General features: G+C 58.4%; 1 protein-coding gene and 1 pseudogene across 2 annotated transcripts; both read left to right on the top strand.

Moving 5' to 3' along the window:
- Positions 1-2,403: 2,403 nt before the first annotated feature.
- LOC100977755 (acyl-protein thioesterase 2-like) lies at positions 2,404-4,204 on the top strand (annotated as a pseudogene).
- Positions 4,205-7,655: 3,451 nt separating this feature from the next.
- PRR36 (proline rich 36) lies at positions 7,656-13,588 on the top strand. 2 transcript variants are annotated; one of them, XM_034944328.3, is made up of 6 exons: positions 7,656-8,057; positions 8,647-8,924; positions 9,044-9,146; positions 9,382-9,494; positions 9,587-12,592; positions 12,763-13,588. In XM_034944328.3, the coding sequence occupies exons 2-6, from the start codon at positions 8,654-8,656 to the stop codon at positions 13,272-13,274; spliced, it is 4,005 nt and encodes a 1,334-aa protein (XP_034800219.3). In that variant the 5' UTR covers positions 7,656-8,057; positions 8,647-8,653; the 3' UTR covers positions 13,275-13,588. The 2 variants fall into 2 exon arrangements, with proteins under 2 accessions (XP_034800219.3, XP_034800220.3); XM_034944329.3 differs by lacking the exon at positions 7,656-8,057 and adding an exon at positions 8,085-8,191.
- The last annotated feature ends 1,245 nt before the right edge of the window (positions 13,589-14,833 follow it).

The raw sequence follows: 14,833 nt of genomic DNA, 5'->3' as shown, positions 1-14,833 counted from the left end.
AGCAACAGAGTGAGGCATCGTCTCTAAGAAAGAAGATATATTTTTTCAATTGGCTTTAAAGGTTTCTCCTGAAATTAAAAGGAAAAAAGAAAAAAATTTAAATTTCGGTCCAATATAATATAAAATTGACCAGTTTAATTTTTTTTTTTAATTTTGGAGATGAGGTCTTGCTCTGTCACCCAGACTGGAGTGCAATGGTTTCATCATAGCTCACTGTAGCCTCGAACCCTTGAGCTCAGGTGATCCTCCCCACTTCAGCCTCCCAAGTAGCTGGGACTACAGGTGTGTGCCACTGCACCCAGCTATTTTTTAGATTTTTTTTTTTTGTAGAGACGGGGTCTCGATATATTGCCCAGGCTGGTCCTGAACTTCTGGTCTCAGGTGATCCTCTGGCCTTAGCCTCCCAAAGTGCTGGGATTACAGGCGTGAGCCACTGTGCCCAGCCATTGTAACCATTTCTAAGTGTGCACCTCCGTGGCATTAAGCATATTCACATGGTTGTACAACCATCACCAACATCCATGTCCCGAACTTTCTCATCTTCTCAAATTGAAACTCTGTCCCCATGAAACACTAACTCCCCACCTCCTTCCCATGGCCCCTGGCACCCACCATTCTACTTTCTGTCTCCCATGAATCTGACTCCTCTAGGGACCTCCTACAAGTGGAATCACACAGGATTTGTCCTTTTGTGTCTGGCTTATTCCCCTGAGCATGATGTCCTCATGGTTCATCGATGTCACAGCATGCATCAGAATTTTCTGCCTTTTCAGGGCTGCATAATATTCCATTGCATGGATGAACCACATTTTATCTATTTCCCCCTCTGCTGGTGGACACTTGGGGGTTGCTTCCACCTTTTGGTTCTTGTGAATACTACTGCTATGAACACGAGTGTACAAATATTTCTTTCTTTTCTTTCTTTCTTTTTTTTTTTTGAGATGGAATCTCACTCTGTCGCCCTGGCTGGAGTGCAGTGGTATGATCTCGGCTCATTGCAACCTCCGCCTCCCGAGTTCAAGTGATTCTCCTGCCTCAGCCTCCCAAGTAGCTGGGATTACAGGCATGCACCACCATGCCTAGCTAATTTTTCTATTTTTAGTAGAGACGGGGTTTTGTCATGTTGGCCAGGCTTGTCTTGAACTCCTGAGCTCAAGTGATCTGCCTGCCTCAGCCTCCCTAAGTGCTGGGATTACAAGCATGAGCTACTGCATTGGGTTTAGCTGTACCAGTTTACATTCCCATCAACAGGACACCTGTGTTCCAATTTCTCCACATTGCCCCTCAGTACTTGTTATTTACTATCCAGCTTCTAAGATTTTGGAATGTGAGTTAGCTATTACTTTGTAACAAATTACCCAAAAATTTACTAGCTTTAAAAAAGTATGTATTGGCTGGGCTGCAGTGGCTCACGCCTGTAATCCCAGCACTTTGGGAGGTCAAGGTGGGTGGATCACTTGAGGCCAGGAGTTCAAGACCAGCCTGGCCAACATGGCGAAACCCTGTCTCTACTAAAAATACAAAATTAGGGGCTGGGCGCGGTGGCTCACGCCTGTAATACCAACACTTTGGGAGGCTGAGGCGGGTGGATTACATGAGGTCAGGAGTTCAAGACCAGCCTGGCCAACAGGGTGAAAACTTGTCTCTACTAAAAATACAAAAAATTAGCTGGGCATGGTGGTGGGCACCTGTAATCCCAGCTACTCAGGAGGCTGAGGCAGGAGAATCACTTGAACCCAGGAGGTGGAGGTTGCAGTGAGCTGAGATCAAACCACTGCACTCCAGCCTGGGCAACAGAGCAGGACTCCATCCAAACAAACAAACGAACAAACAAAACCAGCAAAAAACAAAACAAAACAGCCCCTCACTGTTTAAAATATATATATAGCTGGGCGCGGTGGCTCACGCCTGTAATCCCAGCACTTTGGGAGGCCGAGGTGGGTGGGTCACAAGGTCAGGAGATCGAGACCATCCTGGCTAAAACGGTGAAACCCCATCTCTACTAAAAATACAAAAAATTAGCCGGGCATGGTGGCGGGCGCCTGTAGTCCCAGCTACTCGGGAGGCTGAGGCAGGAGAATGGCGTGAACCTGGGAAGCAGCTTGCAGTGAGCCGAGATCGCACCACTGCACTCCAGACTGGGTGATAGACCGAGACTCAGTCTCAAAAAAAAAAAATATATATATATATTTATATATATATTATATTTATATATAATATATTTATATATTTTTATATTTATATATAATATATTTATATATACATTTATAGACATATATATATATATGGAGTGGGGGTGGCCGAGGGGGAAGAGTGTGTGTCTGCGGGAGAAAGAGGAGAATCGCCCAAGCGGCCTCGGAAGCCCCAGGGAGTGGAGGCTCCCGCCGTGGAGCCATGTGGTGTATGTGTGGTAACACCACGTCTACGCCCCTCTCACTGATGCTGCCGCCGTGTCTGGAGCTGAGCGGGAAACAGCCGCAGTTAGTTTTTTATATGGACTTGGAGACACAGGGCACAGCTGGGCTGACGCCCTCTCCACCGTCCGGCTCCCTCACGTCAAGTCCATCTGTCCCCATGCGCCTAGGATCCCTGTGACTCTCAACATGAAGATGGTGACACCCTCCTGATTTGACCTGATGGGGCTGAGTCCAGATGCCCCAGAGGACGAGGCTGGCATCAAGAAGGCAGCAGAGAACATCCAGGCCTTGATTGAGCATGAAATGAAGAACGGGATCCCTGCCAATCGAATCGTCCTGGGAGGCTTTTCACAGGGCGGTGCCCTGTCCCTCTACACGGCCCTCACCTGCCCCCACCCACTGGCTGGTATCGTAGCATTGAGCTGCTGGCTGCCTCTGCACCGGGCCTTCCCCCAGGCAGCTAAAGGCAGTGGCAAGGGCCTGACCATCCTCCAGTGCCGTGGGGAGCTGGACCCCATGGTGCCCATACGGTTTGGGACCCTGACGGCTGTTGTCACACCTGCCAGGGTCCAGTTCAAGATATACTCGGGTGTCATGCACAGCTGCTGTCCTCAGGAGATGGCAGCTGTGAAGGAATTTCTTGAGAAGTTGCTGCCTTCTGTCTAACTAGTCGCTGGCCCCAGTGCGGTGCCCCAGCTCATGGGGGACTCAGCAAGCAAGCGTGGCACCATCTTGGATCTGAGCCAGTCGAGCCCCTGTCCCCACCCTTCCTGGCCTGTCCTTTTCCCACGGGCCTCTGGGGCAGGTGGCAAGGCCTGGCCAGGCCTTCCTTCCTGGCCTCAGCCACCTGGCTCTGTCTGCAGCAGGGGCAGGCTGCTTTCTTATCCCATTTCCCTGGAGGCAGGCCCCCCTGGCAGCAGTATTGGAGGGGCTACAGGAAGCTAGAGAAAGGGGCCCAGCTGCTGACCCACTCACTCAGGACCTCACTCACTAGCCCCGCTTTGGGCCCCCTCCTGTGACCTCAGGGTTTGGCCCATGGGGCCCTTCCAGGCCCCTGCTCTAACTGATTCTGCCCAGATAATCGTGTGTCTCCTGCCTCCTCTCAGCTACTTCTCAGTCATGAAGGTGGCCATGGCCCTGAGGTCCCCTTGCTGCTGTGGGCTCCCTGTCCCTGGGCAGGAGTGCTGGTGAGGAGGTGGAGCCTTTTGAGGGGGGCCTTCCCTCAGCTGTTTCCCCAAACTGGGGGGCTGGGCCCTGCCTCCCCATTACCCTCCTTCCCTGCAGGCCTGGAGCCTGTAGGGCTGGACTGAGGTTCAGGTCTCCCCCAGGCTGTCTCACTCCGACTTTGTCCCCACTCTAGAGCAGGGAAGGGGTGGGGGAGGAGTTGTGTCTCATCTTCTGTCTCCATGTGGTTTTTGGGTGCTTTTCTTGTTGTGTCCTGGATTCTGATAAAATTAAAGAAATTGCTTACTCAAAAAAAAAAAAAAAAATATATATATATATATATATATATATATATGTCCAGGTGCAGTGGCTCACGCCTGTAATCCCAGCACTTTGGGAGGCCGAGGTGGGTGGATCACCTGAAGTCAGGAGTTCGAGACCATCCTGACCAACATGGAGAATCCCCATCTCTACTAAAAATATAAAATTAGCCGGGCATGGTGGCGCATGCCTGTAATCCCAGCTACTCGGGAGGCTGAGGCAGGAGAATCGCTTGAACCTGGGAGGCAGAGGTTGCGGTGAGCTGATATCGCACCATTGCACTCCAGCCTGGGCAACAAGAGTGAAACTCCACCTCAAAAATAAATAAATTAATTAAAAATTAGGGCCAAGATCATGGCATTGCACTCCAGCCTGGGTGACAGAGACTCTGTCTCAAAAAAAAATATATATATATGTGTATGTATATGTATATACGTATATATACGTATATATGTATATATGTGTATATATGTATATATATGTATATGCGTATATATACACACACACACACACACACACATACATATATATTTGTGATTTATTTATTTTTCTTTTAGAGATGGGGTCTCCTTATATTTCCCTAGCTGGCCTCAAACTCCTGGGCTCAAGGGGACCCTCCTGTCTTAGCCTCCCCAGTAGCTGGGACTACAGTCGCCTGGCCCTCACCTGAGAGTCACATGCCTAAGAGTGGCTATGCTGGGCAGTTCATTCAATGTCCCTCCCCCACCTGTTCCAAGCAGCTACTGATGTGCTGTCTGTCACTACAGATTAGTCGCATTTTCTGGAATGTTCTATAAATGGAATCATACAGTGCGTGCTTTTTGTAGCTTCTTTTGTTCGGCGTGCTTTTGAGATTAGTCCCTGTTTTGAGAGTAGCAGTAGTCTGTTCCTTTCTGTTGCCAAGTTTCATTCCATTGTAGGGGACACTTTGATTCATGTTACTCATCCCTCTTGTTGATGGAGGTTTCGGGAGTGTTTTTATAAGAGGGCAGAGTCCAGATCCCAATTAATTACAGGGTGGGTTTTGTGTACCCTGGAGGAACCCTTGCATCATAGTCAGAAGGCAGGAGAGGCTGAGTGAGGTGGCTCCTGCCTGTAATCCCAGCAGTTTGGGAGGCTGAGGTGGGAGAATCACTTGAGCCCAGGAGTTCAAGACCAGCCTGGGTAACAGCGAGACTCTGTTTCTACAAAAAATTTAAAAATTAGCCTGATATGGTGGGGTAGGCTTTAGTCCCAGCTACTTGTTTTTTTGTTGTTTTTGTTTTTGTTTGTTTTTTTGAGACGGAGTCTTGCTCTGTCGCCCAGGCTGGAATGCAATGGCGTGATCTCGGCTCACTGCACCCTCTGCCTCCCAGGTTCAAGCGATTCTCCTACCTCAGCCTCCCGAGTAGTTGGGATTACAGGTGCATGGCCACCATGCCCGGCTAATTTGTGTATTTTTAGTAGAGATGGGGCTTCACCATGTTGGCCACGCTGGTCTCGAACTCCTGACCTCAAGTGATCTGGGTTTTGTTTTTTATTTTTATTTTGTATTATTTTGAGATGGAGTCTCTCTGTCACCCAGGCTGGAGTGCAGTGGCATGATCTCGGCTCACTGCAACTTCCGCCTCTTGGGTTCAAGCGATTCTCGCGCATCAGCCTTCCAAGTAGCTGGGACTATAGGCACCACACCCAGCTAATTTTTTGTATTTTTAGTAGAGACAGAGTTTCACCCTGTTAGCTAGGCTGGTCTCGAACTCTTGTCTTCAAATTATCCACCCGCCTCCGCTGATAGTCCCAGCTACTTGGGAGGCTGAGGTGGGAGGATCACTGGAGCCTGGGAGGTCGAGGCTGCAGTGAGCTGTGAAGCCGTGACGACCGTGCCACTGCACTTCAGCCTGGGTGACAGAGTGAGATCCTGTCTCAAAAATAAATAAATAGGAGGGCAGGGATCTGTGTAGGTGGATGTGATTTGGAAGGAGGCACTGGGTGTGGGTGGGTAGACAGGGAACCAGGCTGGTGTCATGCCACAAGGGGTTCACACGGGTGATCATTGCTAGACTGAGGGAGAAGATAAGGCCTAGGATGATCCAATCTGGAGGTCAAAGCATGGCATTCAGCTCTGCCATTTTTCTCTGCCTTCCATTTCTGCAACCTCAAATGGGCGCAACGTCCCTACCCCCCAACCCCAGTTCACCCGATGCCAAGTTGCATTATCTGTTTCCTGTGCATGGAGGCCCCCTGATTTCCAGGAGGAGTGAACTGTGCATATGAGCTTGCGATGGGGTTGGCAGTGGGGCACAGGGCGCTGGTTTCCTGGAATGGGGTAAAAAGTGGCTGTAAGTCTGGAGGGATGCGACATCCAGGCGGAAAGCTCTTGGAGGCCGTATGAGGAGGGGACTTGGCCGACAGAGGTGACAAGGCCAGACTCTTTTTTTGTGTATGTGTGACAGAGTCTTGCACTGTCGCCCAGGCTGGAATAAGGTGGCACGATTTCGGCTCACTGCAAGCTCTGCCTCCCGGGTTCACGCCATTCTCAGCCATACTCAGGCCATACTCAGCCTCCCGAGTAGCTGGGACTACAGGCGCCCGCCACCACACCCGTTTAATTTTTTGTATTTTTAGTAGAGACGGGGTTTCACCGTGTTAGCCAGGATGATCTCGATCTCCTGACCTTGTGATCCGCCCACCTCGGCCTCCCAAAGTACTGGGATTACAGGCCTGAGCCACCATGCCTGGCCCAGACTCTTCTTATAAGGAGAGGGAGCTGAGGAATGGCCATTTCCACCCTCAGGCTCCCACCCTCTTCATGCCGCAGTCCTGGAGCACAGCTCTCCACCAAGGCCCCTGCCCTGGCTGAAGTCAGCAACAGGACACCTCCCACTCGCTCCGGCTGGGCTGGGACCCTTGTAAAGGATCTTCTGCGTCCTTCATGAACTTGCGTTTTTGTTTTTTTGTTTGTTTTTGTTTTTGAGACAGAGTCTCACTCTGTTGCCCAGGCTGGAGTGCAGTGGCGCAATCTCGGCTCACTGTAACCTCCGCCTCCCGGGTTCAAGCGATTCTCCTGCCTCAGCCTCCCGAGTAGCTGGGATTACAGGTGCTCGCCAGCATGCCCGGCTAATTTTTGTATTTTTTGGTAGAGACAGGGTTTCGCCATGTTGGCCAGACTGGTCTCGAACTCCTGAGCTCAAGTGATCCGCCCGCCTCAGCCTCCCAAAGCAGTGGGATTACAGGTGTGAGCCACCGCGCCCGGCCTTATGCACTTGTTTTGACACCTGCTAGGTCGACAGAACCTTGTCCCCCGGAAGCCCAGCTCTGCCAGGAAGCCTGGGCTGACTTGACATCCCGTTAGCTGGGAGGGTGTGGAGGGTGTGGAGGGTGGGCGTGCTCTACCCTGCAGACGGCTGGGTCACCTCTCACAGAATATACTGTGTCTTCTGTCGCTCTCCCTCCTATTCCTTTCTTTCTCTTCCCCAAAATCTGGGGTCTACCTTGCATCCTGAAATTCCCAGGGCAGCATTCTCTTAGCAGTCCCTCGACCCCCCAACCAGATAAGGGGTTTCCTGGCGTCTGGGGAACACCTTCGGGTGTGGGGCGGAGGGCGGCTGCCCCCCAGAGACCCTGGGCGGCCTAGCTTTCGCAGACGCGAAGGACTGGATAGTGCCAGGGCCACCGAGCGGCCGGATTGGTGTGTGGGCCAGAGGCGCGGTGGTCCCGCCTCCTGGTTGCCAGGGCCCAGCCTATCCGCGTCCAGGCGGTCCTTGGTGCCAGGTGGTTGTGGTGGGGGTCGGGGCAGGTGTATGTGTTGGGGAAGACAGTGGAGGACCCCAGGGATTTGCTCCCCCAGTCCCAACCGTTGACTCTCTGGGTTCCTCAGGCGCAGCTGGGGAAACAGGCTTCCCCCGGACCGCAGAGAAGCCACCCCTCTCTCCAAAGCGCGCTTCTCCCCCATCCCCCTCGGCGCGCTTCCGCCGGCCGCGCTCCCGGGTCCGGATCGAGCGCGCGCCCCCGGCTCTCCCGCCCGCGGCCGAGGGGCGGGACCGGCTCGGCTCCCCCGGCGCCGCAGCCCGCAGCCCCCTCCCCTCGCCTCCTCGCCGCTGGCGGCCACCGCGTCGCTCCGGCCCGGGCCCCACCCCAGGCGACTCTGCGAGGAGCGGCCGGAGGCCGGAGGCGGAGGTGAGCGCGACGCGAGCAGGTGGAGAGGCTGGGCGCGGGCCAGGCCCGGCTGGGGGAGGGGTCGGGCCCGGGACGCGGCTCTTTGTCTCCTGGAGCCCGTTCGCGGGCAGCGGGGCCGCTCTGCCTCCCGGCAGGTGCAGGCATCCCTCGGGGAGGCCAGGGGAGGCCGATGGGGGCTGGCGGGGAGACCCGGGCGTGCGCTCCGGGTCTGGAGGGATGCGACATCCTGAGCCCGTGGCAGTCCCCTGCCCTCGAGGCTGGCGGTCTGAGTCCCTGAAGGGGCAAGGGGCAGGGGCGTGGAGATCTGTCCTGAATTGGAGCCGAGGCGGGGGCGGCGGTGGGCTGGGGCGGGCAGGGCCTCTTCGCTTTAGGGAAAAGCGGTGGGGGGTGGGACTTGGGGACAGCGAGGAGCAGTGGGGCTGGCGAGTGGGTGTAGGTGCGTGGGAGCCGAGCGGATGGAAGCCGAGGCCGAGGTTTGAGTGTCCATGGGTGGCGATGCTGCGAAAGGGCAGTGAGGTAGCAGAGTCCAGATCTCTGGAGGCGGCGTAGCTGTCCAGAACCTGGGATGCGGACCGGTTTGTCTCTTCAGGTGCAAGATGGACAAGAAGAGAGATAAGGCGAAGGCAGGGGCCGCCGCGCGGACGCCGGCTGCTCGCGCTCCTGGACTTCTGACCCCCAGGCCCCCAGGCTCTCCTCGACCCCCTCCCCCAGTAACTCCCGCAGCCCTCCGAGTTCTGGGAGCTGCGGGAGCAGTGGGGCGAAAGCCTCTGGCAGAGCGAGCGGGGGGCATCGGCGGGGCCACTATTCCCGAGTCTGCTCCCCGAGCGGGACCAACGCGGAGTGCTGGGACAAGTTCCCGAAACCCTGGTACCCCAGCCTCCTTCCTCAGCTCCGCCCCCATCTTCCCTCCCCCTTCCAATACCTGTCCAGTCTCACCTCCACTGCCACCTCTCCGGGGCACCTGTGACTCGGCCTTCTCCCCGCAGCCTCCAGGCCCCCAGCCTCTGGGAGAGGGGAGAGAGCTCCTCCTGCCAAGAACACCAGCCCAGGCGCTGTTTCTAGCCCAGGGCGTGCCAGCGGGACCACCAGGTAACCTGCTCCCTCTCCCCCAGTCTCCTAAGCCAGGGTTAGCCTCACAGAGTCTGGAACCTTTTATTTTACACGAGTTGGGGCGCGGGAGCACTTGCAGGTCACTGGGCACAAATTGGGTGAAAGCCATTATTGGTCCTCAGAGAGGGCACATGCCCATTTCACAGATGGGAAAATAGAGACTTGGGAAGCCAAACAAAGACCTAGGCCTGAGCGTGGCCCCTTCTGTCTCCAGGCCAGGCCCTCTTGGCCAGAAGGGACTCCGGATCTCAGCGGAGGAAACTGTGGCCAGAGGAAAAGCTACAGAGGCTCCCAAAAGGAGTGCCCTCAGCGCTGGGGCACGGAAAGGTACGTGACCTGGAGAAGAGTGGGGTTCCTGGGCAGCGAGGGGAGCCGCCTCAGAGGTATCGGTGACCCTTGGCCTTCTACTTTTTCTCCAGACACTTCCGGGCCTACCCCAGGAACCCCGTCCCCGGCCATGGCCCGTCGGTCCCGGGCTGCGGGCACCGAGGTGGGGCTCCCCCGGCCAGCTCCGAGTGCCCGGCCACGGCCCTCGACAGAGGGCCCCCGGAAATCAGTGAGCAGCGCCTCGGAGCACAGTACCACCGAGCCAAGCCCGGCTGCCAGGAGGCGGCCCAGCGCCGGTGGGGGTCTCCAGCGGCCGACCTCGCGCTCCCTGAGCTCCAGCGCCACCCCTCTCTCCTCCCCAGCCCGTTCTGGGCCCTCAGCCCGCGGAACACCCAGGGCTCCTGCGCATCCCTCGCAGCCCAAGCCGAAAGGACTGCAGGCTCTGCGACCCCCTCAGGTCACACCCCCAAGGAAGGACGCAGCCCCAGCACTAGGCCCGCTTTCTTCCTCTCCTTTGGCCACACCCTCTCCATCGGGTACCAAGGCAAGATCCGTACCGCCTCCCGACAACGCAGCCACTCCCCTGCCAGCCACGCTCCCTCCCTCTCCACCGGTAACGCCCCCTCCGCCAGCCGCTCTCCAAAGTCAGGCCCCGCCCACCCTGCCGGCCACGCCCCACTCGTCGAGCCTTACCTGTCAGTTGGCCACGCCCCTTCCTCTAGCCCCTCCTTCTCCCTCTGCTCCACCCTCTCTGCAGACCCTCCCCTCTCCACCAGCCACGCCCCCCTCACAAGCTCCACCCACACAGCTGATTATGTCCTTTCCAGAAGCAGGCGTCTCTTCCCTGGCCACAGCCGCTTTTGTGGCTTCAGTCTCTCCATCAGTTTCATCTCCTCTGCAGAGTATGCCCCCCACCCAAGCTAATCCAGCGTTGCCCTCTCTTCCGACTCTCCTCTCTCCCTTGGCCACACCTCCTCTGTCAGCCATGTCTCCTCTACAAGGCCCTGTTTCTCCGGCAACATCTCTGGGGAATCCGGCTTTTCCCCTGGCCGCACTCCCTCAGCCAGGCCTTTCTGCTCTGACCACGCCCCCTCCGCAGGCCAGTCCTTCCCCGTCTCCGCCCTCTCTCCAGGCCATGCCCCACACTCTGGCCACTCTTCCTCTGCAGGACTCTCCTCTTCTGGCCACATTCCCTTTGCAGGCCTCTCCCTCTCCTTTGACCACAGTCTCTCTGCAGGATCCTCCTCTAGTTTCTCCCTCTCTTTTGGCCTCACCGCCTCTGCAGGCTCCGCCCCACCCACAGGCCCCACCTTCTATGACTACGCCCCCTATGCAGGCCCTGCCCTCTCTCCAGACCATTTCCCCAATACAGGTCCCACATTCTCTGACCTTACCGTCTCTGCAGGCACCTCCCTCTCCTCTGGCTTTGTCCTCTCTGCAGGCCACAACTTCTTTGGGCTCACCCACTCTGCAGGCCACACATTCTTTCCTGACAATGTCCCCTAGGCAAACCCAAGCTTCTTTGACCTCACCTTCTCGGCCGGCCTCTACTCCCCCTGATTCACCCACTCTGCAGGCCTCTCTTTCCCTTCCTGCCTCACCCCCTCTGCAGACTTCTCTCTCTCCTGCTGTCTCACCCCTAAACTCAACCCTGACCATACACCCTCTGCAGGCGCTATCTTCTCTGGCCTCCCACTCTCCTCAGGCACCTCTCTCTTCCCTGATCATGCCCCCTCTGGAGACCCAATCTTCCCTAGCCCCGCCCTCTCTGCAGACACCTCCTGCTCCCCTGACCACACCCCCTCTGGAGAACCTACCTTCTCTAGCCCCGCCTCCTCTGCAGACAGCTTCTGCTCCCCTGACCACATCCCCTCTGGAGAACCTACCTTCTCTAGCCCCACCTCCTCTGCAGACAGCTTCTGCTTCCCTGACCACACCCCATCTGGAGACTCCACCTTGCCCAGCCCCACGCCCTCTGCAAGCACCACCTTCGCCATTGACCACGCCCCCTCCGGAGACGCCCTCTTCCATAGCCACGCCTCCTCCACAGGCCCCACCTGCTCTGGCCTCACCCCCTTTGCAGGGCCTGCCCTCTCCCCCTCTGTCTCCTTTGGCCACGCCCCCTCCACAGGCCCCACCTGCCCTGGCCTTGCCTCCTCTGCAGGCCCCTCCCTCTCCCCCTGCCTCACCCCCTCTGTCTCCTTTGGCCACACCCTCTCCACAGGCCCCAAATGCTCTGGCAGTGCACCTTCTGCAGGCCCCTTTCTCTCCCCCTGCCTCACCCCAAGTGTCTCCTTCGGCCACGCCCCTTTCACAGGCCCCACCCTCTCTAGCCGCACCTCCTTTGCAGGTCCCACCCTCTCCCCCTGCCTCTCCCCCAATGTCTCCTTCAGCCACGCCCCCTCCACAGGCCCCACCCCCTCTCGCTGCGCCTCCTCTGCAGGTCCCACCCTCTCCCCCTGCCTCTCCCCCAATGTCTCCTTCGGCCACGCCCCCTCCACGGGTCCCACCCCTTCTTGCCGCTCCTCCTCTGCAGGTCCTGCCCTCTCCCCCTGCCTCACTCCCAATGTCTCCTTTGGCCAAGCCCCCTCCACGGGTCTCACCCCTTCTTGCCGCTCCTCCTCTGCAGGCCCTTCCCTCTCCGCCTGCCTCACTCCCTGGGCAGGCCCCTTTCTCACCCTCTGCCTCACCCCCAATGTCTCCTTTGGCCACACCTCCTCCACAGGCCCCACCTGTTCTGGCAGCGCCCCTTCTGCAGGTCCCTCCCTCTCCCCCTGCCTCACCCACCCTGCAGGCCCCACGCCGCCCCCCGACCCCGGGTCCGGATACCTCCGTCTCGGGCCCACGGCTGACCCTGGCGTTGGCCCCCGGCCCGCCGCCGCCGCCCTCGCGCAGCCCGTCCAGCACGCTGAGCGGCCCGGACCTGGCCGGCCACAGCAGCAGCGCCACGAGCACGCCAGAGGAGCTGCGTGGCTACGACAGCGGGCCCGAGGGCGGCGCCGCAGCCTCCCCGCCCCCCGACGCAGAGCTCGCCGCTTGCCACCCGGCTGCCTGGAGTCGAGGCCCCGCTCCGCCGCTGGCTTTCCGCGGAGCCCCAGGTAAGGGGCACCCCAGACCCGGCCTGGCTGTGGGCGGGGTCGGAGGCGAGGCTTCGCAGCTCAGGGGCGGGACAGCTGGGTCCGGGGCGGAGCTTAGACAAGGAGGCGGGACCTTGAGGCAGGGGCGGGGCTTATCACCCCCACGGCCCACCTGGCGTCTCTCCCCGCAGGTGCGCCCCTGCCGTGGCCTCCCGCAACCGGACCGGGCTCTGCTGACAGTCTGTGCACCATCTACGAGACTGAAGGGCCCGAGACGGCGACCCCCGCCCCAGGCGCACTGGATCCGGGGCCCAGTCCCGGCACGAGCGGTGGGAAGGTGGTGGCTGGGGCCGGGGCGGGGGCGTCCTCGCGGAGCCCGAAGCAGGCGCGCCTGGGCGAGCTGCCACTGGGGGCGCTGCAGGCGAGCGTCGTGCAGCACCTGCTGAGCCGGACGCTGCTGCTGGCGGCTGCCGAGGGTGCCGCGGGCGGCAGCGGCGGGGGCCCAGGAGGTGCGGAGGGTGGTGGCGTCACGGGGGGCGCCCGGGCTGCACTCAGCGACGCCGAACTCGGCCGCTGGGCCGAACTACTGTCTCCCCTGGACGAGTCCCGTGCCAGCATCACCTCGGTCACCAGCTTCTCTCCGGACGACGTGGCCTCCCCGCAGGGTGACTGGACCGTGGTGGAGGTGGAGACCTTCCACTGAGCCAGACCACAGCCCCGCCTGCTACACCCCACCCCTGCCTTAGGATCCGCCCCTCCGGGTACGCCGTTTGTTTTAGACCCCGCCTCCACTGCCCTGGAGCCCCGCTGGGTGGATTAGTCTTAGCTCCCTAGAGCCTGAGCCTTTGGCCTCGGAGGCTCGGGACCTACCCACAGCTTTGACCTAGGCCCGCCCCTCGAGCTCCGCCCCTTTGGCCTAGGACACGCCCCGTTTCCCCGAGTCCCGCCCCGTGTGCAGTGTATTGCCCACCCCGCACAGCCTGAGTTTGCAATAAAACTGGGACACTGGGACTTGCACACCTTCACTGTCACAGAGAGGACTGGGGCTGGGGGCCTCCAGCAGGCTGAGCGGCGCGGGGGCCAGGCCAGATAAGGCCTTGCTGGCGGCTGTGCGCGAACCGGTTGGAGCTCTGGATAAAGTGCGGTTTTCCTCTTCTAGGAGAGAAGGGGCAGGCCAGGTGGGGCTAGGGCGGGGCCATGCCGAGTCCCGGCCATCTGGTGCCGCGCACCCAGCCACGTGTGTGAACTTGGGCTTCTTGGTATCCGACTTCTGGTGGAAACGTTCGGCGCAGGAGGGGCCTGGCAGGGGCTGTGCGCCCGAGTGGATGAGTCAGTGCGTGGCCGAGGTGAAGGAGCGACTGGAACGCTTTTCTATTCTATTCTAATTCTTTTTTTTTTTTTTTTTTTTGACGGAGTCTCGCTCTGTCGCCAGGCTGGAGTGCAATGGCGCGATCTCGGCTCACTGCAACCTTCACCTCCCGGGTTCAAGCGATTCTCCTGCCTCAGCCTCCCAAGTAGTTGGGACTACAGGCACATGCCACCACGCCCAGCTAATTTTTGTATTTTTAGTAGAGACAGGGTTTCACCATGTTGGCCAGGGTGGTCTGGATCTCTTGACCTCGTAATCTGCCCCCCTTGGCCTCCCAAAGTGCTGGGATTACAGGCATAAGCCACCGGGCCTGGCCTGTTTTTTAAATTATTTTGAGACAGAATTTTGCTCTCTGCACAGGCTGGAGTGCAATAGTGCTATCTCGGCTCACTGCAACCTCTGCCTCCCGGGTTCAAGCAGTTCTCCTGCCTCAGTCTTTCGAGTAGCTGGGATTACAGGTGCGCGCCACCACACCCGGCTAATTTTTGTATTTTTCGTAGAGACACGGTTTCACCATGTTGGCCAGGCTAGTCTTGAACTCCTGACCTCAGGTGATCTGCCCTTAGCCTCCCAAAGTGCTGGGATTACAGGCGTGAGCCACCGCGCCTGGCCTGACACACTTTTCAAACTCGATGCGAGGAACTAGCACTCCTGGGGAACAGGTGGGAAGATTGGAGGGCACTGAGGCAAGGATGGGGGACCCCTTCCCATGGCCCTTCGGCTGGTGCAGGGTCCCGGGCCAACTGCCCCGGTAGGGGATTGCAGGAAGAAGTGGCCTCTCCCAGGGCTAGGTGGGAGATGGGGGAGTCCTCACACTGCACCCTGTCTCCAAAGTGCCACCCTTAAAGTGCCACTTGGTGCATCCCACCCCCATGGCATCCTTGCCCTGTCCC

Source organism: Pan paniscus, chromosome 20 (genome assembly GCF_029289425.2).
Source record: "Pan paniscus chromosome 20, NHGRI_mPanPan1-v2.0_pri, whole genome shotgun sequence".
In the NCBI taxonomy this organism is placed as follows: Eukaryota; Metazoa; Chordata; class Mammalia; order Primates; family Hominidae; genus Pan; species Pan paniscus.
The sequence above is the reverse complement of the archived record's forward strand: the minus strand, read 5'-3'. Positions and strand labels throughout refer to the sequence as shown.